We start from the raw sequence: 25,102 nt of genomic DNA on the forward strand, positions 1-25,102 counted from the left end.
GTTAGTGGTAAATTTAAGTCAATAATTTTTACGTTTATTTGTGAAATAAACGGAAATTTGGGGAAAATTTTGCAATTTTCAAATTTTTCATTTTTATTCTGTTAAACCAGAGAGTTATGTGACACAAAATAATTAATAAATAACGTTTCTCACATGTTTACTTTACATCAGCACAATTTTGGAAACAAAATTTTTTTTTTGTTAGGAAGTTATAGGGGTAAAATTTGACCAGCGATTTCTCATTTTTACAACGAAATTTACAAAAACTTTTTTTTAGGGACCACCTCACATTTGAAGTCACTTTGAGGGGTCTATATGGCAGAAAATGCCCAAAAGTGACACCATTCTAAAAACTGCACCCCTCAAGCTACTCAAAACTACATTCAAGAAGATTATTAACCCTTCAGGTGCTTCACAGGGACTAAAGCAACATGGAAGGAAAAAATGGACATTTTAATTCTTCCAACAACAATTTTGTTTTAGCATCAATTTTTTCATTTTCGCATGGGTAACAGGATAAAATGTATCCTAGTATTTGTTGGGCAATTTCTCCTGAGTACATCGATACCTCATATGTGGTCATAAACCACTGTTTGGGCGCACGGCAGGGCTCAGAAGAGAAAGAGCGCTATTTGACTTTTTGAATGGAAAATATGCTGGAATATTTAGCGGTTGCCATGTCGTGTTTGGAGAGTCACTGTGTGCCTAAACATTCGAGCTCCCCACAAGTGACCCCATTTTGGAAACTATTGAAATAGTCAGAGTGAGACAGATATATGGAGCGCCAGGCTGACAGGTCTCAGAGCGCTGGTAAATGTAATCCGATGCTGCTCCTGTCGGGTGCCTCTAGAGAGGATAAAAACATGGGAAGCAGGGTAACCCGATCGCAGGGGAGCGCAAAGGAAAGGGAGAAGCTTGAAAGGTTTTCTTTTAATAAAGAAGAAAACCTTTCAAGCTTCTCCCTTTCCTTTGCGCTCCCCTGCGATCGGGTTACCCTTCTTCCATTACGCGTTTCGACCTGCACCTGATGAAGACGGATGTTATCCGTCGAAACGCGTAGTGGAACTTAATAAAGAAGAAAATCTTTCAAGCTTCTCCCTTTCCTTTGCGCTCCCATGCGATCGGGTTACCCTGCTTCCCACATTTTGGAAACTAGACCCCCGAAGGAACTTATCTAGATGTGTGGTGAGCACTTTGAACCCCCAAGTGCTTCACAGAAGATTATAACGCAGAGCAGAGAAAATAATAAAAAATCTTTTTTTTCCTCAAAAATAATTTTTTAGTTCGCTATTTTTTATTTTCACAAGGCTAACAGGAGAAATTGGACCACAAAAGTTGTTGTGCAATTTGTCCTGAGTACACCGATACCCCATATTTGGGGGGGAACCACTATTTGGACGCATGGGATAGTTCAGAAGGGAAGGAGCGCCATTTTGGAATGCAGACTTTGATGGAATGTTCTGCGGGCGTCATGTTGCGTTTGCGGAGCCCCTGATGTTCCTAAACAGTAGAAACCCCCCCACAAGGAGCTTATTTAGATGTGTGGTGAGCACTTTGAACCCGCAAGTGCTTCTCAGAAGTTTATAATCGCAGAGCCGTGAAAATAAAAAATCATTTTTTTTCCTCAAAAATGATATTTTAGCCCGCTATTTTTCATTTTCCCAAGGGAAACAGGATAAATTGGACCCCAAAAGTTGTTGTCCAGTCTGTCTTGAGTACGCTGGTACCCCATATGTGGGGGGAAACCACTGTCTGGGCGCACGGCAGGGCTCAGAAGGGAAGAAGCGCCATTTGACTTTTTGAATGGAAAATTAGCTCCAATCGTTAGCGGACACCATGTCGTGTTTGGAGAAGCCGCTGTGTGCCTAAACTTTGGAGCTCCCCCCACAAATGACCCCATTTTGGAAACTAGACCCCCTAAGGAACTTATCTAGATGCATAGTGAGCACTTTGAACCCCCAGGTGCTTCATAGAAGTTTATAACGCAGAGCCGTGAAAATAAAAATATTTTTTTTTTCCTCAAAAAATTATTTTTTTAGCCCACTAATTTTTATTTTCATAATGGTAACAGGAGAAATTGGACCACTAAAGTAGTTGTCCAGTTTGTCCTGAGTACGCAGGCACTGTTTGGCCACACGTCGGGGCTCGGAAGGGAAGTAGTGACGTTTTGAAATGCCGACTTGATGGAATGGTCTGCGGTGTCATGTTACATTTGCAGAGCCCCTGATGTGCCTAAACAGTAGAAACCCCCCACAAGTGACCCCATTTTGTAAACTAGACCCCCAAGGAACTTATCTAGATGTGTGGTGAGCACTTTGAACCCCCAAGTGCTTCACAGTTTTTTATAATGCAGAGCCATGAAAATAAAAAATCATTTTTTTTCCTCGAGAAATGATTTTTAGCCCACAATTTTTTATTTTCACAAGGGTAACAGGATAAATTGGACCCCAAAAGTTGTCTAGTTTGTCCTGAGTACGCTGGTACCCAATATGTGGGGGGGAACCACCATTTGGGCACGTCGGGTCTTGGAAGGGAAGTAGTGACGTTTTGAAGTGCCAACTTGATGGAATGGTCTGCGGGCATCATGTTACGTTTACAAAGCCCCTGATGCGCCTAAACAGTGGAAACCCCCCACAAGTGACCCCATTTTCGAAACTAGACCACCCAAGCAACTAATCTAGATGTGTGGTGAGCACGTTGAGATTGTGAAAAGCCCGGAGAACCCCTTTAAGTATTTGGCCAACTTAGGGTGCACCGATCCCCTCTACTTGGTTTGAAAAGACATTCTGTGTTATTCCAGAGGTTTTTGGCTAATACATCAGTTGCTACTTTTTTATTTGGCGTCACTTCACTCCAGTGACTCCTTGGTGTATTTTTAAGTGCGCCAGAACATTGGTGTAATTTTTGTGAGGTTTTGTGCCAAAAGTCACAAAAACAGTGTAAGACAAGAAAAATGGCTCATTTTTGGCTGCACCAAATTCGAGTGTGCCATTTTGATTAATTTGTTGCAAAACAAAAAAACAAATTTAAATTTGGAAAAAATGCAAATGATTAATTGGGGCCCTTATATTGTTCCTGCAAATTTCTGTAGTTTTAATGGGTTTCACCTATGCTTGCCCATAAACTGCAGTTGGAGTTAAAAACGTGTGTAGTTCTTTGCGCATAGCACTTCTTGTTGTGCAGCAACACTCTAGAAAGGCGTGTGAATAGGGGTTGCCTTTTATCTATATTTTAGAATGCATAACAATTGATTTTTTTTTTCCAAAAAACTTTTTGTGCTATATAGATGGCTAAGGCTAAGTTGTGTTTTTCTTTTCATAGGTCATCCTTCATGTTTGGATATGTCACCCGACCTGGTTGCTGTAATAAAGAAATATCCATGGCAATGTATGGAGTGTAAAACATGTATTATATGTGGACAGCCTCACCATGAAGAGGAAATGATGTTCTGTGACCGCTGTGACCGTGGCTACCATACTTTTTGTGTTGGTCTTGGTGCTCTTCCCTCAGGTATGTTTCATTTTGTATTTTATGTTTTAAACTGATCTATGATAGACTTGGTCAGTAAGATCTAAAAGGATGTGTCCAGTTTGTAGTTGAATGACACAATATTGATTTTCTGCCTTCAGTGATCCTTGTGGTTCCCACAGGAACTAAACCTGCCAGAGCTCAGACAGCGGCTTACGCCAATTTACCCATTAACACCTGCCCACAGTACTGTACTAAAAGTACTGTACATGCCTAATAGGGATTGGTTGAACCTTTGATAGGTTTGTACCGAAATTATCCCCTATCCATAGGATTAGGAACAGCTTCCTGATATGTGGGGCATGCTTGCCTTCGCGCCATTCTTTCTTTGTACTTAGCCACATTTAATTAGTTCTAATAAAGGCATTTTATATTGCCGTACACTAGCAGCACTAATATTTTAATATGATGCCAGGTATTCGCTTTAAACAGTGATTTAAGCCCTTAACGACCGCTGATGCGCCTTTTTTTTTTTTAAATCAGATAATTTTTATTAAAAGTTTTTGGAAATGACAGGCATGTACAACTTACAACATGTTATCAAACATCCCCTTCCCCCATAACCCCCCCCCTCCCTTTGTCCGATGGCATGGACTGGTACATAGCGAATAGACCAATTATAACACACAACCAAATCGCTTGAGAAAAGGCAAAAAACAACCTATAGTAGACCACCTCCAAAGCCCACCCACTCATCCAGAAGATTCGAGGCAACCAGGCAGGGCTGTGGAGTCGGTAAGCCAAACCTGCGACTCCGACTCCTCAATTTCCCTTACACCGACTCCACGACTCCGACTCCGACTCCCACACATATTGCTTATATTTAAGTGAAAAATTTATTGTAGTACAATGTGAACCTCAGACATTTAATCATTTTTATGATCCAATAATCAAGATATTTAGATAGAACAGAATATATATTGGTGTACTACCCGGTTTTCATTCTTTTTGGTACAGATACGATATGGATAGACAGATATGGATAAATGGATAGATAGAGCAGATTTCTAATCTGCTTTTGATATTGAAAACATTATCTATGAGCTCAAAAACCTTTCAGGTGATGCGGTTTTTTAAAAAGATGATCAGCTTTTGCAGCTGAAAAACGTTTCCTCAAAAAACACAGGAAAAACGCTGTGTGTGAATGTAGCCTTAGATCAGGAATAGAACAGCCATTTATAGGACATTTCATAACTTTCCCAAACTCCTATGAAAAAATATTCAGCACATCCTGCATTGAATTACTGTACCCAATTTATTATATATTTTAGGAGTCGGAGTCGGTCCATTTTATACCGACTCCGACTCCACCAAAATGAGCACCGACTCCACGACTCCGACTCCACAGCCCTGCAACCAGGCTGGGAATCTTCAACCATCCCTCCCATATTTTCCCAAAAATATGCGGCACACCTCTCCTAAGATACACAGACTTTTCCCTATATAATATATGGTTCAACCTATTAATATATTCTTTTCTTGAGGGGATTTTGTCAGAAATCCAGTGATAAGCTATCAGCTTTCGGGCCACATATAGCATTCTGGCCACAGCAATTTTAAGATATTGGTCACCTCCCACCTCATCAACATAACCCAGAACACAAATCATGGGGTTCCTGGAAATATCCTGTCCCGTGACCAAGTGTATAAGGCCAAGGACCACGATCCAAAATATCTGCAGGCAAGAACATGTCCACATCATGTGTAAAATGTCCGCATTATCTATCGTACACTTGGGGCACCTTGAGTCCGACCGCAACCCTCTATTGAACAACCATTCGGGAGACCTATATGTCCTGTAGAGGACATATAGCTGAGACAGGCGTCCAGGCTCACTAAGAGACAATCTGGGAATCATCTGTAGAATCGAGTCCCACTGTTCCACTGATATCGTACCCAGCTGTTGTTCCCACTTTATCAGTGCGCCAATAGGATGTTTTGACAGGACCTGTCCAAGTAAACCACCATACACCATTGAAATTAGTCCTCTGGTGGACCCTTGCATACCGAGCCTATGAATCAGGACGTCATGGTGTATGGTTAGGTCAACTTTTTTGCTCTGCACCATATACGCGTGACGCAGCTGCAAATATTGGTAAAACATAGAGCGTTGGAGGGGAAATTCCCGTCCCAGTTGCTCGAAAGTTTTAAAAACCCCTCCCTCCACCAGCTGCGACACCCACCATATGCCAATCCGCCTCCAGTGAGCAAAGCCTCTGAGCGTTTCCATACAAGGCAAATGTTGATTGTCCCATATGGGGGAGTACTTTGTAAGACCGCGTATTCCTCTTAGCTGCCTCAGCTTATCCCATACTCTCACCATCAGAAGCACCGTAGGAAACCTAAATGCAAAGGATCGAAATCTACCCGACTCCAGACTCGACACCAGTGATCCCCGTCCCACTAGAAATTGAAGGATCTTCCGACCTCCCACCAAATCCGCCAACTCGCCCTCCATCCCTCCTGCTACATGTTGGCACTGGGAAGACAAAAAATAAAGCCATGGGTTGGGCAATGCAAGTCCCCCCTCATCCTTAGGTTTTTGCAGGTGTTCAAGTTTAATTCTCGCGCCTTGTCTCAGCCAAACAAGCTCTCTAAAAATCATGTTAATTTTATGAAACCTGTTCTGAGGAAGCCAGACAGGGGAATTATGAAGGACATATAAGAGTTGCGGCATAACTACCATCTTCAACAGGTTCACTCTTCCCACTACGGAGAGGTGTAACTTTGCCCAGGCCTTAACCTTCTGTTTGATCCTGTCCAACAACGGGACAAGATTTAAACTCTCATAATCTGTCAACTTATTGGATATTTTTATGCCCAAATATTGAAGGGACGTTGCAACCGGCACACCTACCACATCGCAGGAGCTTGAGTCCAGTGGGAGGAGCGCAGACTTCTCCCAGTTAATAACCAGACCCGAGACCTCCCCAAACGCCCCAAGAAGTGTCATCGTGTTTTGTAATGATCTGTCCGCGTCCGCTAAAAATAATAACAGGTCGTCCGCATATAATGCTACCTTCTCCTCATGCTCCCCATATCGAAATCCCTCTATGCCAGCATCCGATCTTATCCTCGAGGCCAACGGCTCCACCGCGAGAGCAAACAGCAGCGGGGATAAAGGGCATCCCTGCCTTGTTCCTCTATGAAGTGAAAAGGGGTCAGACAACTGACCATTAGCCCTCAGCCGAGCACTCGGCTCCGAGTACAAGAGCTTAACCCAGCCAATAAAGCCCAGGCCAAAACCCATACAGTGAAGCGTCGCCCATAGATAGTCCCACTCCACACTATCAAATGCCTTAGCGGCGTCTAGAGACAGAACCACCCTCTTCCCGGCATTATCAGGCCTCACCTGCATATTCAGATATAATCTCCTAATATTCATAGCCGTCGATTTGTTGGGCATAAACCCCGTCTGGTCAGGGTGTATTAACACAGCTACTACCTTTGAAAGTCGAATGGCCAGAACCTTCGCTAAAAGTTTAATGTCTAGCGTCAACAGGGAGATGGGCCTATACGACGCAGGCAGAGTTGGGTCCTTGTCCTTTTTCAACAGCACGGCAATGACAGCTTCTCGCATAGACGGTGGAAGAACACCCCGTTCCAGACTATCATTAAACACTGTCAATAGAGCAGGGAGCAATACCGTTCTATACCGCTTGTACACCTCAGCTGGCAACCCATCTACCCCAGGAGCCTTACCATTGGACATGGTTCCCAGAGCCTCCTCCAACTCGTCCAGACCTAGAGGTCTATCTAGAGAGCGTCTGTCCTCAGGAGTCAACCTTGGGAGATTAGCAGCCTCCAAAAAGGAAACAACATCCTCTGTCGGGGCCCTAGCATGTGAGGAATACAAGTCAGCATAAAAAATCTCTAGAATTTTCAAAATCCCCGGTGCGTCAGTGATCAGTCGCCCATTCACATCCTGAAGACCCGCTATAGCCGCCGACCCTCTCTGTGCCGATGTCACGACAGAAAGCAAATGCCCCACACTTTCCGCACTCTCAAAATACTGAGTAGATTGAAACAGCCGTTTTTGCGCCGCCACCTCCAAGGTCTGTTTGGTCACCTTTGACTGCGCCTCCCCCAATCGCTTCCGAGTGGCAGGTGTGCTCTGCGCCGCAAGGGCCCTTTCCGCATCCTCCAGCTCCCGAAATGTAAGTTGTGATTTTGCCCTAGAGGCGGTCTTTATTTTAGAAATCTCTCGTATGAACATTCCCCTCAAGTATGCCTTTAAGGTCTCCCAGACGATCCCAACAGAGGCCGAGCCTCTATTAAGATTAAGGTATTCCTGCAACTCAGGGACAAAGCCACCACTCCGATCGACTAGCTGCAGCCAAAACGGGTTAAGACGCCAGAGAGGTCTATCATTCCTCCCGTTCCCACCCCCCGAAAGCATGACTGAAACAGGCGAATGATCAGATACCGTCCGCGCCAAATATTTAACCTCTAAGGTTTTACCCAGCATAAGATCATTACCCAGGGCCAGATCAATGCGAGACAGGGAAGAGTGAGTAGAGGAGAAGCACGAGAATTGACGGACACCAGGGTTACGGCATCTCCACAAGTCGGTCAAAGCTACCTCCCGCACGAGAACCCCAAATGGCGTAAGATTACCCCCCAGCCTCAGAGGTTCATGGCTACCCCTGTCCCAATGTGAATCCAGAATATTATTAAAATCTCCCACCACCAAATGCGGAACCCCCGGAAAATCTCTCAGAATGGCCAGAACTTTATAGAGAACTTTACTGCTATAAGGCGGAGGTACATATATAGACGTCAACACCAGTGGAATGGAAAAGATTGTACAAGATAAAAGGACGAATTGCCCCTCTGTGTCCACCACCACTCGGTGGCACTCAAATTGAGTCCTGGAGTGAATCAATATACTAACCCCCCTAGAGTATTGGGAATGAGTAGAGTGAAAGCCCGCCTGTACCCATCTCTTATCCAGGATTCTCAGCGTCTCCTGTGTGAGATGCGTCTCCTGCAAACAAACAACCGCCGGCTTCTGGTCCGCTATGAAGGAGAATATGGCCTGTCATTTTACTGGCGACTTTAACCCCCTGATATTCCAACTAAGTATCTTAAGATCAGCCATTATCGCACCACAGCATATTGCCTACCATCTTCCCCCCGGCCGAACCATAGCCAATATTAAAATGTACAAGCATGCCAAAGGACATTTTGAACCCAATCCCTCCCCCCTCCCCCCAAAAAACACCCTCCAACAATTCCTTGGACTGAACCAAGGGTGCAACAAGTAAGGGTACTGTCGAACCCTTCCACCCCATTCAGCAGGCGCTTCAATTCCTGTTCACTACCCGCATTTGACAGGATACAACCCCACAGCACTATGCATTGTCCCTTATCCATATTCAGATTAAGGCCCCACAAGGACCACAAATTCTTAAACCAACATATAACAGAATAATAAAAGAAGAAATAGAAATATAACTTGTTAGGCAGTCCATTGCATCAGGACCGCAGACTCCAACCGCATGCCTCCATAACAGCTAAGCAAGTCGAGAAACCATCAGCCACAGTCCTGTTCCTCCCTCTCCTTCCTCAATTGTCGCTCATTAAGGTCCAACCAATCCACAGCTTCCCTGGGGTCCAGAAAAAAGTGGCTTTTATTCCAGGCCTCAACACGCAGTCTAGCCGGGAAAAACATGGAGTACTTGACGCCACAGGCTCTCAGACGCTTCTTGATGTCTATGAACTTCGCCCTCATCTTCTGAACTTCCGGCGAAAAGTCCGGGTAAAATGAGACTCTGGATCCCTCCATTGTAAGGTCAGGGTGTTCTCTCGAGTATCTGAGGATAGCGTCTCTGTCCCTGTAGTGAAGGATTTTAGCCAGCACAGGTCTTGGTGGATGACCAGGGGGGGGCCGAGCCGGGACTCTGAGAGCCCTTTCCACTGCATACAGGTGTGTTAGATTGTCCTCACCTACTGTTTCTTTAAGCCATGTTTCAATGAAGACAGTAGGATTCTTTCCCTCACAGCGCTCTGGCATGCCCACAATACGAACATTATTCCGTCTGGATCTATTTTCAAGGTCATCAGTTTTAGCCCAGACAGCTGCCATATCCTTCTTGAGCTCTGTACAATGCTGTCCCGAGTCAGAGGTAGAATTCTCCACAGCACCCATACGCTTTTCCAGCTGACTTGTTCTGTCTCTAACACTGTGCAGGTCATGTCGCACAGTCTGCATGGACTCCTGCAGAAAGCCCAGTTGTGTCAGGACATGTGAGATTGCAGTCCCACAGTGCACCACTGCCAGCATAACATCTTTGTTGGTGGGCTCGTCTGGAACTTGCAATTGCAAGGCTGTGAGGTGCTGTTTATTTCTTTCCACCAGATCACTCCAGCTAGGCTCAGCTCCCTTCCCCCCTTGCTCTCTGGCATGGGCAGCCTCCTCCTCCTCCCCCATTCCCGGGCTCATGTCCTCTGCCACAGTCTCCTGGTCTATATCAGAGTCCTGGAGAGACTCCTGTTCTGCCTCAGCCGTGCGGGCAAATCGCTGCAGCCTGGCCGCCACTGCCCTGTTCCTAGCCGCGCTGTCTTCTGCGGCCTCCTCCAAAGCACGCGCTGAGGCGGCGGCGCCATCTTGGCTCCCTGCTCCGGCCTCTCCTGCCACCCTTCTCTGACCTCTTTTCCCCATATCCTGGGGTGAAGCGGCAATCTCCGGTGCCCCGCGGTGTCCACCGACTTCGGTGCAGCCTCCAGGGGTTAAATTAGCCGTGCTGTGGGGACGAAACGGCTGAATAAAGCAGGAATATGCAGGAGCTCAGCGGGCACACGTCCTCCTCACATGCCGCTCAGGCCACGCCCCCCGATGCGCCTTTAAACGGCGGCAGTTAAGGGTACTTATTCCTCAATGTTTCTTTTTAATGGCGCTGAGAAATAAGTGTATAGCGCCCCCCAGCATCGGAAATTCTTCGGTGTCTCAATTACCGGGGGTAGCTGAGACCCTGGAGAACATGGTTCTGGTCGGTTTTTACCGACCCCAGTATTGCGTTCGCCGTTATTCACAGAGTAACGGTGACTGCAAAAGAAAAAAAAGGCAAATTTCCCATTTAATTTCTCTCTCCACTGATGTTATCTAGCACAGCAGAGGAGAGAGAAATGGGGTACCTCCTGTGTCTCTGGACCCTCCTGCATCCCCCAGTGATGTCCCACGGCTGTCGGCGTCTACTTCCGGGAAGAAGATGGCAGTCGAATGCGCAGTGTGAATGCCGAGATATGCCAGCCGGCAACAATAGGACATTTTTCCTATTGGTTCATTTTGATCACTGTGATAGTAAAAAATAGTAAATCAACCCCCCCTTAGGTAAAAATAAAAAAAGTATTTCCATTTTTCCATTAGGGTTAGGGCTATTGTTAGGGTTGGGGTTAGAGCTAGGCTTGGGGTTAAGGTTGTGTTGTTGGGGCTAGGCTTGGAGTTAGATTTGGGAGGTTTCCACTGTTTAGGTACATTAGGGGGTCTCCAAACGTGACATGGCGCCTATTGTTTCCATTGCTTTAGTTCTCGTGAAGCACCTGAAGGGTTAATAAGCTTCTTGAATGTGGTCTTGAGTATATTGAGGGGTGCAATTTTTAGAATGGTGTCACTTTTGGGAATTTGTCATATTGACCCCCAAACTAGCTTCAAATGTGAGGTCTGTCCCTAAAGAAAATGGTTTTGTAAATTTTATTGGAAAAATGAGACAATCGCTGGTCAACTTTTAACCCTTATAATGTTCTAACCAAAAAAAAGTTTCCAAAATTTTGCTGATGTAAAGTAGACATGTGGGAAATTATATTTATTAACTATTTTGTGCGATATGACTATCTGATTTAAGGGCACAAAAATTCAAACTTTAAAAATTGCAAAATGTTCAATTTTTTTTGCCAAATTTCCTTTTTTTTCATAAATAAACGCAAGTCATAGCGAATAATTGTTACCACTACCATGAAGTGCAATTTGTAATGAAAAAACAGTCTCAGAATCAGCGAGTCCGTTGAAGTGTTCCAGAGCTATAACCTCATAAAGTGACAGTGGTCAGAATTGTAAAAATTGGCCTGGTCATTAACCCTTTCCCGACCTGTGACACAGCGTATGCGTCATGAAAGTCAGTGCCAATACGACCCATGACGCCTACCCTGTGTCATGACTTCAAAGCCCTCCCACTGAAAGGTCACCCGACCCACAGTGACAGGAGGCTTTGTGCTTCACCACAGGAGGGGGTGGCTTAGCCCCCCCGTGCCTACGATCGCTCTGATTGACTGTTGAAAGTGAAACAGCCAATCAGAGCGATACTAATATTTCATCAATGAAATTTCATGAAATATTACAATCCAGCCATGGCCGATGCTGAAATGGCATCTGCCATGGCTGGAGACACTAATTTAACCCCCCCCCACACTGACTGATGGCGGCGATCGGCGGCCGCTGTCAGTCTGCCCCCTTCCCTCCACTCCCCCCCTCACCCCCCACGATACTTACAAAGTCCCCCTGGCCGTCCCGGTGTCCCGCCGTCCTGGTTCATGGGCGCCGCCATCTTGGAAAATTGCGGGCGCATGCGCAGTGCGCCCGCCAGCATTTCTCAGCTGCAGATTCATTTTTTTTATTTTGATCACTGTGATAAACTCTCACAGTGATCAAAATGAAAAAAAGTAAATCACCGCCCCCCTTATCATACCCCATAGGGACAAATAATAAAATAAATAAAATATTTTTATTTTTCAATTAGGGTTAGGGCTAGGGTTAGAAATAGAGTTAGGGCTAGGGTTAAGGTTAGGGGTGGGTTGGGGTTGGGATTAGGGTAAGGCTTGTGGTTAGGGTTAGAGTTGGGATTAGGGGTGTGTTGGGGTTAGGGGTGTGGTTAGGATTATGATTAGGGTTGTGGTTAGGGGTGTGTTGAGGTTAGGGTTGGAGATAGAATTGAGGGGTTTCCACTGTTTAGACAAATCACAGGGTCTCCAAACACGACATGGCGCCACCACTTATTCCAGCCAATTTTGCATCCAAAAAGTCGAACAGTGCTCCCTCCATTCCGAGCCCCGACGTGTGCCCAAACAGTGGTTTACCCCACATATGGGGTATCAGCATACTGAGGAAAAATTGCACAACAACTTTGGGGGTCTAATTTCTCCTGTTACCCTTGGGAAAATTAAAAATTGGGGGCTAAAAAAATTATTTTTGTGGGAAAAATTTTTTTTATTTTCACGGCTCTGCGTTATAAACTTCTGTGAAGCACTTGGGTTCAACATGCTCACCACATCTAGGTTAGTTCCTAGGGTGGTCTAGTTTCCAAAATGGGGTCACTTGTGGGGGGTTTCCACTGTTTAGGTACATCAGGGGCTCTGCAAACGTAACATGACGCCCGCAGACCTTTCCATCAAGTCGGCATTTCAAAGCGTCACTACTTCCCTTCCGAGCTCCAACGTGTACCCAAACAGTGGTCCACCCCCACATATGGGGTACCAGTGTACTCAGGACAAACTGGACAAGTTTTGGGGTCCAATTTATCCTGTTACCCTTGTGAAAATAAAAAATAGTGGGCTAATTTTTTTTTTTTTTTATATATATATTCATGGTTCTGCGTTATAAACTTCTGTGAAGCACTTGTGGGTTCAGAGTGCTCACGACACATCTAAATAAGCTCCTTAGGGAGTCTAGTTTCCAAAATGGGGTCATTTGTGGGGGAGCTCCAAAGTTTAGGCACACAGGGGCTCTCCAAACACGACATGGTGTCTGCTAACGATTGAAGCTAATTTTCCATTCAAAAAGTCAAATGGCGCTCCTTCCCTTCCGGGCCCTGCCGTGCGCCCAAACAGTGGTTTATGACCACATATGAGGTATCGGTGCAATCAGGAGAAATTGCCCAACAAATTTTAGGATCCATTTTATCCTGTTGCCCATGTGAAAATGAAACAACTGAGGCTAAAAGAAAATTTTTGTGAAAAAAAAGTACTTTTTTTTTTTTTACGGATCAATTTGTGAAGCATCTGGGTGTTCAAATTGCTCATTATGCATACAGATAAGTTCCTTGGAGAGTCTATTTTCCAAAATGGGTTCACTTGTGGGGAAGCTCCAATGTTTAGGCGCACAGGGGCTCTCCAAATGCAACATGGCAACCGCTAAATATTCCAGCATATTTTCCATTCAAAAAGTCAAATGGCGCTCCTTTCTCTACTGAGCCCTGCAGTGCGCCCAAACAGTGGTTTATGACCACATATGAGGTATCGGTGTACTCAGGAGAAATTGCCCAACAAATTTTAGGATCCATTTTATCCTGTTACCTATGTGAAAATGGAAAAATTGATGCTGAAAGAAAATTTTTGTTGGAAAAATTAAAATGTCCATTTTTTCCTTCTACGTTGCTTTAGTTCCTGTGAAGCACCTGAAGGTTTAATAATCTTCTTGAATGTAGTTTTGAGTAGCTTGAGGGGTGCAGTTATTAGAATGGTGTCACTTTTGGGTATTTTCTGCCATATAGACCCCTCAAAGTGACTTCAAATGTGAGGTGGTCCCTAAAAAAAATGGTTTTGTAAATTTTGTTGTAAAAATGAGAAATCGCTGGTCAACTTTTAACCCTTATAACTTCCTAACAAAAAAAAAATTTGGTTCCAAAATTGTGCTGATGTAATGTAGACATGTGGGAAATGTTATTTAGTAACTATTTTGTGTCACATAACTCTCTGGTTTAACAGAATAAAAATTCAAAATTTGAAAATTGCAAAATTTTTGCCAAATTTCTGATTTTTTTCACAAATAAATGCAAAAATTATCGACCTAAATTTACCACTAACATGAAGCCCAACATGTCACGAAAAAACAATCTCAGAATCGCTAGAATCCGTTGAAGCATTCCAGAGTTATTACCTCATAAAGGGACACTGGTCAGAATTGCAAAAAATGGCCAGGTCATTAAGGTCAAAATAGGATGGGTCATGAAGGGGTTAAGTACCAAATTGGCTCCGTCACTAAGGGGTTAAAAGTATAAACTTTTAAAACTGTTATGAAACTTCAATTTACAATAATAGAGTGTATTGTATAACATGGTAATCAAACTTATTAAGAACATTTACAAGTGGGAGGGCTGGCTTTGTAAGGGCTCGCTCCCACTTGTGATTAAAATCGGATGAATGCAATCCAATAAAAAAAAAAAATCGGATTGCATTTGGACCAACGTTAATTTATTTGGACCATTTTTTTTTCCAATCATATTTATTGGTATTTAAACATGACAACAAAGATTGACATAAAAAACAGTGCTACAACATTAGCACATAACATGACTGTAGAAGACATAAGCATTAACATAAAGTAAATGTCTTGCATTAACACAGGAGAAAAAGAAAAAAAAAACAAAAAACTCAGGCTTATCTCCCGGTATGATAGTGTGATAAGTCTCTTGCCATCAGACGTATTTCAAAGGTAGGACCCAAACCCCACACTTTAAAACAGTAGAACCAGTCTTCAAACCTATGTTATACATCACATGACCTCAACACATTTGAATACCGGCTTTGCAGCCAGGGATCCCATATACGCTTAGTCTTTTTTGCAGAGGCGGTTTGTGTTAGGCTACTTTCACACATCAGTTTTTTGCCGTCAGGCAGGATCCGGCTATTTTTAGAAAAACGGATCCGGCATAAATTTTGGAGAACTGTAGAAACGGATCCGTTTTTTTGCTGGATCCGTCTAGCAGGTTATATCTGTTTCCTGGGGGCTGGCCAATTGGATCTGAGCATGCGCAGACTTAAAAAAACGGATCCGGTGGCTGGATCCGTCGCATTCCGGCGCCCATAGACTTTCATTGTAGCAAAAAGCTGGAAGCGCCGGATCCGGCGCTTCCGGCTTTTTCGCCGGAGACAAAAAACGTTACAGTAGCCGTTTTTTCCAGACGCCGGAATGAGACAAGTAGCCAGATCCGGCAAAAACCGGATGAAACGCAATGCCATCCGGCGCGATCCGGCGCTAATGCAAGTCAATGGGGAAAAACTGGATCTGGCATTGCATTTTGCCGGATCCGGTTTTACAAAAAAAAGCCGGATCGCGCCTGACGGCAAAAAACTGATGTGTGAAAGAGGCCTAAGGGCTAATTCATGCTAACAGTGAAAGTTAATTTTTTCAACTACTTCTGTAATGGACGGAACTGTAGTACATTTCCATTTAGCCGCCACTAGCAATCTAACTGCTATCAGTATGTGAGATCAGGCTCCCCTAATCATATGCGGAAACCCCTCTGTTCCAATATGTAAAATTACCAGGCTAGGAGACAGTGTCTGGCCTAACCCAAGGACTTCTAGTATTAATCTGGCAATACCCTTCCATAGATTATTCAGAGCTGGACAGTCCCATCACATGTGTTCTAGTGTCCCCCGAAGCCCACATCTCCTCCAACATAATGGGTATTGGTCTGGGCCAAAGTGTGCCACTTGTACCGGAAACATATACCAACGAAGGTGAATTTTTTTCAGTTCAAGATGATTAAGACATGATGAGACCCGTAACACCTCTCCCAGAGCATCCCTCCAGGCCCCCGGCTCCAGGGATATACCCAGTGAACGATCCTAGAGATACATATAAGGAAGTTTTATATCCAAATCAGGATCATTCAGAGCCCTAGATATGATGGACACTCCTTTTGGGCCAGATTCTGGTATTAAGAAATATCCATTAGCTCTGCCATCTAATTTGGAGTTAAAAGAGTGATTCCAGTGAAGATGACAAAAGATGGCGTATTTGTAAGTATTGATAGAAATATATGCGTATACCTGGGTGTTTGGATGCTAACTGATCAAAGGGCAGAATCCCCGAGCTCCCCATCAAGTCCTGAAGGTTCCTAATCCCCGCCGTTATCCAGACTTGTAAGTCTACATGTGGAATATGTGCCTCAAGAGCTCTCAGAGACACAATACTTAGTGGGATTTTAATTAAGGACGGGGCTAATTTCCTCCAATGCTGTAATGCGGCTACCATTGTTGGCTAACCTGGTGTATACCGGCTAATCTTAATAGCCTCAGCTTCCAAAACTAGGCGAGGAGAGTTCCTTTTAGCATACAATATTTCAATTTGAAGCCATCTATGGTCCCTGTCCATATGCCACCAGTCCCTGAGTCCAGTTTGAACAGATGCTCTGTGATATGCCAAGAGGTTCGGCATGCCCATCCCTCCAAGATCATATGGATAATATAACCGGTTACTCGCTATCTTTGGCTTTTTATGTGCCCAGATATAGGGATTGGCCATTCGTTGAAGCAACAGGATAATCCTATTAGGGATTTTAAAAGGGATGCACCTAAAGAAATAGATAATATGGGGAAGTATTATCATTTTAAAGATATTGATTTTCGCTATCCATGAGGTCATAATATTATGAAGTTTATCTAACTCTGATTTAATAGTTTTAGCTAGATTAGAGAAGTTATTATCCACTACATTTTGGGAGCTTGTTAGTGTAATTCCTAAGTATGGGATACCGTCTGGCATCCACTTAAAGGGGAATCTATTCTCAAAAGATCTGCGCAGTGCATCTGGGACTGCAACTGGATATATCAAGGATTTCGTAGGGTTTAGTTTGTAATATGATCTTTTGCCAAATTTCTCCAGCACGGACATGACAGCTGAGAACGATGGCCCAATATTCACACACGAGATTATGACATCATCCGCATAAAGTCCCACTTTGTGTGTTACCGGTCCCACTGTGATCCTTGAGATATTGGAATCTGATCTTATGCACTCAGCCAACGTATAATGGGGGATAGGGGGCAGCCTTGTCGTGTTCCGTTTGTTATTCGGAAGATTCCAGACAAGAAACCCGACGACAGTACCCTAGCACAGGGAGTCGAATACATAGAACTAATTGCTTAGAAAATGGGATCCACAAAGCCAAATTTAGTCAAGACAGCCCGTAAATATCCCCAAATCCAGCATTCTCCTTGTACCATCTTTTTCTTCTTGTCCAACCACGAACCCTACCTGGTCCGGTGAGATCAGTGATGGAATAATTAATTTCAAATCTTTGTGAATAGCTTGACATCACAGTTCAAAAGTGATATAGGTCTAAAATTGCCTGGGACCGTGGGGGACTTCCCCAGTTTAGGGAGGGTAGTGATCATAGCCTCCAACCCGGGCGTAGACACTTTGCCCATTTCTCTCCACGCTGTAAATAGACGTAATAGAAAGGGAATCAAATCTTGTTGAAAATATCGGTAATAGACATTTGAGAATCCATCTGGACCAGGGGCCCCATATCGTTTAGTATGGTTTATAGAGAATTGAACTTCTTCCTCAGTGAAAGGGGCATTCAAAAGCGTTAATTGATCTGGGGAAATATGGGGCAAATTAATTGACTGAAGATATTTGTCTAACTCTTGTTGATCAGGTTGCGGAGTAGATGTATCGTCTTTTAAATTATAAAGATGGGTATAGTATTTGGAAAATACTTCTACAATTTCAGTTGGATTTCTAACAAGCCATCCCTCAGAATCCACTAAATATTCCACTTTAGATTTCACTTCCCTATGACGAACTCTACGAGCTAGCAGGGCACCCGCCCTATCACCTGTGGCATATAATTTAGTTTTGAATTTCTTTAGATTATGAGCATATATATATATATATATATATATATATATATATATACAGGAAAGTTTCATGCAGTTTAAATCTAATCTGGAAAATTTCTTTTGAAACCGCAAGAGAAGGATTAGGCTGAGTTCACACGTGGCGTTTTTTTCGCGTTTCCGCGGCGGTTTTAACTGCGCGATTTTGCCGGGAAAACGCGAAAAATAAGCATAACATGCATTCCTATGGGATTCCGCAATGCTGTGCTAATGCTGCGGTTTTTACCGCGGCAGAATTGCATCGCTGTAAAAAACGCAGCATGCTCATTAATTTTGCGGAATCGCGGCGATCCTGCACCCATAGGAATGCATTGTTCTGCTTATTTTCCGCATGTGGCTGTGTACACCATGCGAAAAGTAAGCAGAACAATTGCGGATGGTACCCACGGTCCGGAGGAGAGGAGACTGTCCTCCGGGCTTTGGGTACCATATCCCTGTAAAAAATAGAATTTAAAATAAAAAATAGTTATTCTCACCTTCCGACGTCCCGCGCAGCCTTCCCGCCTCTCTGCACGCTCCCGTTCCCAGTAATCCTTTGCGAAAATGCCCGCGATGACGTCCGTTCTCGCGGGATCGCGAAGTCTCACGGTCATTCGCGCGACATCATCGCGAATAACCGCGAGACGTCGCGATCCCGCGAGAACGGACGTCATCGCTGGCATTTTCGCAAAGGATTACTGGAAACGGGAGCGTGGAGAGAGGCGGGAAGGCTGCGCAGGACGTCGGAAGGTAAGAATAACACCATTTTTAATTTTTTTATTATTTTTTTACATTTTATCTTTTACTACTGATGCTGCATAGGCGGCCTCAGTAGTAAAAGTTGGTCACACTTGTCAAACACTATGTTTGACGAGTGTGACCAACCTGTCAATCAGTTCTCCAAGCGATGCTACAGATCGCTTGGAGAACGCTAGCATTTTGCAAGCTAATTACGCTTGCAAAATGCTAGTTTTTCCGTGGTAAAATCGCGGGAATTTAAAATGCGATTTTCCCGCGGAATGGAATTCCGGAACTCTCGCGGTAATTTCCGCGAGAGTTCCGCTACGTGTGAACCCAGCCTAAGACTTATTTGTGGACTCTAAGGCTGTGTTCGCACACAGCGTTTTTTTCGCGTTTTTCCCGCGGATTTACCAAAAAATCCGCGGGAAAAACGCAAATAAGAAGCTTCCCATTCATTTTAATGCATTTTGCTCTTTTTGTGCATATCGATGCGTTTTTTTACCGCAAAAAACAGCATGCTCATTAATTTCGCGGTAAATGCGGCATTTCTGGCTATTTCCTATGTGTTTGGGGACATACAAAAAAAATTGCGTCAAAAACAAGCAAAAATCGCGGCAAAAACGCGCAGGGGAAAAAAGCACGTTTTCTGGGAAGGAGTCCTGTTTTTATGCAGAAGTTTTCTGCATACATGTGGACATAGCCTAAATGGTATAAGCGGGATATAAGGTCATTTCTGCTTTTTTCCCTTTTACATTTTAAGAAAGACGCCTGTTGTAGTAAAATTCCCCTAATCACCGCTTTATGAGCGGCCCATAGAGTCTTATCAGTGATCTCTTTGGAATCATTTGTCTGGAAATAATGCTTCAGTTCAGATTTAACCTTTGCAACTACCCCATCATTCAGTAATAACTACTTATTCAATCGCCACCTGAAGGCAGAGCTAACCTGATGAGAGAGTGCTAGTTGTAGAGAAATAGGCGCATGGTCAGACCATGATGTGATTAGGCCTATGACTGCAGACATACACCTCCGGAGGGCAGCACTGTCTATCAAGAAATGATCTATCCTGCTGTATGTATGATGTCGGAAGGAATAGAATGTATAGTCCCTTTCATTCGCATGGGAGTTTCTCCAGAAATCGTAATAGTGATATTCATGTGCTAGCAATCTTAGCTCCCTCCGACTTCGCCGTTTTCCTTGTGACCAATACAAATTTCTATCCATAGGGAGATTAAAATCCCCACATACTATTTTTCCCCCTTGTTCCAATTCGGAAATTTTTTTGAATACTTTCCTCAGAAAAGAATGTTGTCCCTCATTAGGAGCATAAACGGCCGTAATGGTGTGAGGTTCACCATTAAGGGTGCATAAAAGAATCAGAAATCTACCTGCCGAGTCTGCATATCTCCGCATGCATTTAAAGGCCACTGTATGCTTCACCATAATACACACCCCCGCCTTAATAGAGTTATTGGCGAAAAATATATGTGGGAAATGAGGATGGTGAACCCTACAATTATCCTTCTCTAGCAAATGTGTCTCCTGCAGACAAACGATGTCAGCCTGAGATTTCCTTACTTCCCTCCACAACATTGATCGTTTACCAGGGGCGTTTAGCCCTTTAACATTTAACGATAAGAACTGCACACTCATGATTGTAAGCGTGGGTGAAATACTTTTGCATAAATGTATAAATTGATTTTGCCTCAGAGGGGTATATATCGGCTGTCACATAATTATATCCTATAAGCATATATTCCATCACACTTAAGCTACCAAAGTGGACGCGCCTGAAAAAACAAAAAAAGCATCGACAAATAAAAAGAGAAAAAAGGAAAAAATTGTAACACATAACCATGAACCGGAATCCTGGCGGACATTGGGTAATGACGGACATATGTCTGATGTGGCGCAGAATCAAAATCTGCAAAGGGCAAAGTAGTCACAGTCCAGGAGTCCAAACAGAGAAAGGACCCGTCAGCGAGCTTCGGTCATCCCGACCACGACCCTTCCCTCATTTCAAGCCGGAGTCCAGTCTGGAACAATTCTTTTCTCCCCTGCAGGCGGCTGTCTAGGTGTCAATGGAATCTTCCAACTTGTCAGCTTATCTTCTGCTTGTTTAGGAGATGAACATGTCACCGTGTAACCTCCATATATAATGATCAATTTTACAGGATTAAATCCCCATTTATACTTAATGTTGCCATCTCTGAAGGTCTTGCATATATAAGCGTATTCCCGTCTTTTGGCTAAAGTTGCTGCCGATAGATCTGGGAATACCTGCAGATTGTTTAGTTCAGTAGGTAATTCAGGAGGTTTCCTCATCTGCTGTATAAATGCATCCTTAGTAGAGAAGAAATGGATACGGGCTAAGGTATCTCAGAGCATGAGCATGATCTATGTGCCTGGGTTTTGGAATTCTATGGCTCCTGTCAATCAGGAGATCCCTTGGAGACAGTGTGGGAAGTACAGCTTGTATAAAATTATGCATGAAGGGGGCTAGGTCTTCATCAGCTACCTCTTCTGGTATACCCCATATACGAACATTATTTCTCCTGGATCTGTCTTCCAGGTCATGCAATTTGTCAAGCACATGAACTAGTTCCCGTTTAAGTGCTTTATTTTCGTCCACCAGGGAATTAATGGAAGTAGCATATTCCGAAATTTTGTTTTCAACATGTGAAGTACGTTCTCCCAGGGAGCGTATGTCCCATCTTATTTCTTTTAGCATGGAGTGCATGTCCTCTTTTAGGGAGGAACGGATGGAGGCTAAGAATTCCCTCATATCCCCTTTAGTCACCGGGGTAGAGCTGCTGTGCCTGTCACCCTCTGCGTTCATACCTCTTCCAGTGCCTTGTGAGGACATGGAGGACCGGGAGGGGGATGCAGCCACCGCCATCTTCCCTGAAGCATGTGCGATCTGTCCCTTAGGAAAGAAATCTGGCAGCCGCGGTGGGGAGCTTCTTTTCTGCGTCCTACTGCATGTCATCATGAGACCAGATATGTGAGGCAGCCGGCGGTTACTTGGTCGGGTGTGCCGTGGAGAGCTGGTATGTGCTGCTTTCGGTCGGTAGATGCTGGAGCTCAGGCTCTAAGCAGCCATCACAGTCTGCATGCAGGCCACGCCCTCCCAATGTTAATTTATGATGGTGCGCTCATATGTAGGTTTTTTCACCTCCAATCGGATGGACATTGGACTGAAAAAAAACACAGTATGCAAAATTCGGATCGCAACACCAAGTAAGTCTATGGGCGCATGTGAAACATCGCACTGCACTCTATCACTCGAGTGCAGTGCACTTCCTTCGGACGCTGGCAATGGAGGGAATGCGAGAGGATTGGAGCACAGAGCACGGTCATTAGCATACGCTAATGTGTCTCCTACCTAGTAATAAAATCTGCATACAAGCCTGCTGTAGCACATATGCTCTAGTATAAGTTGCTCTGGTGGTCTGCACAGGGATAGGAATTAATGATGTCCCTTTCTTATCATCTAACTAGTGAGACTTATGATAGGTTGCAGTGGTCATGTGAATGGAATGGCTCATCGTAGTTTGTGCCTTTGATGAATACTGTCAGTTACAGGCCTCATCATTTAGGTGATGCGATCACATCCAATCCTGCTGCAGACCACGGGAGCACCCTGCACATATTCCCGATTTTTTATTTTTAAGCCAATTCTGCAATTTTTAAACTTTACAGTGAGGAGAAAAAGGAGTATTGTGGTTTAAAGTTAGGTATTTTTATTAAATATACATAATATAGCATAGGTACAAAAACTATAAGAAAAAAAGGGCACAAGGACAGTAATATGGGACCACCTGTGCCAGACACCCACCAAAGGTAGACAGAAACGCTTGTTCAATGAGGTAGATAATATGATGCTTGTGACATAATAGTCTCAAATTCTTTGCCGAGAACAGCGCTTGCCAATACAGCGAGTGGGTGGCACCGGGCTGGATCCAAAGAATCCCAACGCGCGTTTCGCTTTTTAGTCCATTTCTTTCTCCTGGGGATACTTGTGATAAACTTTGTTTTGAGGCTGCACAATTCTATTAATGGTATAAAGCGAGTAAAAATACATAGTGTTGTGTCGATTAACAAATAAGGCTGTCATGTGGCCATTTCTTGTCACCTGTTTTGGCCGCTATAAGATGTGGCTACCGCCTTTCAGAACTTATTTACACCATTCGACCTGCAAGATAAGAAAAATAACTTTTATTATACTCACGGGGGGGTGGTCCGATGCAGTCCGGTTCGATGGGTGTCACAGGTCCGGGTCCGGCACCTCCTATCTTCTTGGGATATAATCACCCTCTGGCGGCCCCTGAAGTCCTTCCTGCCTCCCACCACGCTCCCGGCATCTTCCGGTCCCAGTCATGCTTTGCGCGAATGACCGCTGATGACATCGCGCTCTCGCATGCGTGACGTCATCTCAGGTCCTTCGCGCAAAGCATCACTGGGACCAGAAGATGCCGGGAATGCTGCAGAGCAGATCGGGGGCCATCTGAAGGTGAGAATAACTATTTTTTTTTATTATTTTTAACATCCTTTTACTATTGATGCTGCATAGTCAGCATCACTAGTTAAAAGTTGGTCACAATTGTCAAGCACTATGCTTGACAAGTGTGACCAACCTGTCAATCACATTTCCAAGCGATTCTTGAAATCGCTTGGAATGCGCAAGCGAAAAATGCTTGCAAAACGCTTGTTTTTTGAGGGAAAAACGCATGCGTGCATGCGTTTTACCCGCGGCAGGAGTTGCGGAAATGCTGCAGACATTTCCGCAGTATTTCTGCACATAGCCTAAATGTTCTTGTGGGGAAAAACAAAACCTGTTTAACAGTGTAATCTATTAGTTTATTCAGGAGACTATAGAGGAAAGGAATAATCATACAGGAAACGCAAGTGATTTTCTTCAGTTTGTATTTTACGTTGGCGTGCGATCAGTTTTTATACATCTACATTAAAATATGTACCCGATCAAATACAGTTTCCTGGACTTAATAGAAATATTTCCATAAAGATCGATTGACACTTGGATGTTAGTGTGGGATTATTTTTTTTTTTGTTATTTAATGCATCCATAAACTTTAATAGAAAAGTCTCATCCGAGGCTCGGAAGAAAGTGGTACTTACTGCGACACATGGTCGAGTCGAGAGAAAAAAAATCAATAATCTGAACAGCCCTATTGAATAAACATGGGTCAGTGTGAGGTCTGTTTAACACATTGATGTGGATGTCATTATCCAGCACAGTTCGCATGCAGCCAGATGGCCAGTCATCGACTATATGCTGAAGACCTTACCGAGATGATAAGGGATAGCCCCTAGGACGCGAATATGGTTCATATAATACCGCATAATTTTGATCCTTTGGAATACGTAAATAACAATAGGCAGCGCTGAAAGAATAAACTCTGCTACTGATATATAAGTGGACAGCGGCCAATGTGTTAAAAAAAAATCTGATGGCACACGTCCAATTTATATGCTAGTCTACATGAAGCCTAAGATTCAGAAATTGAGAAAAGAGAAGAAAAGTTCATGAGGAAACTGAAGATGGAGTCTGAAGAGAAGAAAACACTATATGTAAGGGAAGTGCAGAGTGTGATAGGCAGAAAGGTGCTGCAGGGATGAAAAAAACGTGCTGCTTCTTTAATTATAGTTGAGGACAATCATATGTGGAATTCTACTTTATTAAAAATCTATTTTTTCATTGCAGGTCGATGGATATGCGACTGTTGTCAGAATGTCCCAGCAACGCCAAAGAAAGGAGCAAAAAGAGGCAAAAACAGTAAAGAAGGATAAACAAATGAATTCCTACATGCTGGATAATTGCACAAGCCTTTCAAAATGGTGCTAGAGAACAGTTCTATTCTTGTTTGGTCTCTGAGAAGATCACATATGTACCACTTTTTAATGTTTTTACACCAAATAAACTATTTTGAAAATGTACTCCATTTTTCCTGGCATGTTAGGACTTGAAATGAATGCAAATGGGTATAGATTTTTTTTTTCAAAAAAATCAAAGCAAAACATACCTCATACCAATGAAGGACTTAGTGTGTAGATGGCATGTAGCCTTCACAACGCTCTTAAGAAATTCCAGGATTGTCATTATTCTTGGCAGATAATGAAGTGCTAACATTGAACTCACTGCATATCAGATATAAAACCGTGACAATTTGTTTTTGACAATTGGTGCACATACATCAAGATGAAATTAGTT

The 25,102-nt window shown here is 43.7% G+C and overlaps 1 protein-coding gene across 6 annotated transcripts in view; it reads left to right on the plus strand.

Annotated features, from left to right (window-relative positions):
* Positions 1-24,828, plus strand: part of PHF10 (PHD finger protein 10) — a 357,386-nt gene extending 332,558 nt beyond the window's left edge. For 5 of the 6 annotated variants that reach the window (XM_073551849.1, XM_073551851.1, XM_073551850.1 and 2 more), the window contains 2 exons: positions 3,322-3,510; positions 24,596-24,828. In XM_073551849.1, the coding sequence (XP_073407950.1) occupies positions 3,322-3,510; positions 24,596-24,681 (275 nt within the window). In that variant the 3' untranslated portion in view covers positions 24,682-24,828. Of the gene's footprint in view, positions 1-3,321; positions 3,511-24,595 lie in introns of those variants that run through there. The other variant, XM_073551856.1, reaches the window with a different exon arrangement.
* Positions 24,829-25,102: the final 274 nt, after the last annotated feature.

This window comes from Dendrobates tinctorius, unplaced genomic scaffold (genome assembly GCF_039654945.1).
Source record: "Dendrobates tinctorius isolate UK_male_01 unplaced genomic scaffold, ASM3965494v1 ptg000181l, whole genome shotgun sequence".
NCBI lineage: Eukaryota > Metazoa > Chordata > Amphibia > Anura > Dendrobatidae > Dendrobates > Dendrobates tinctorius.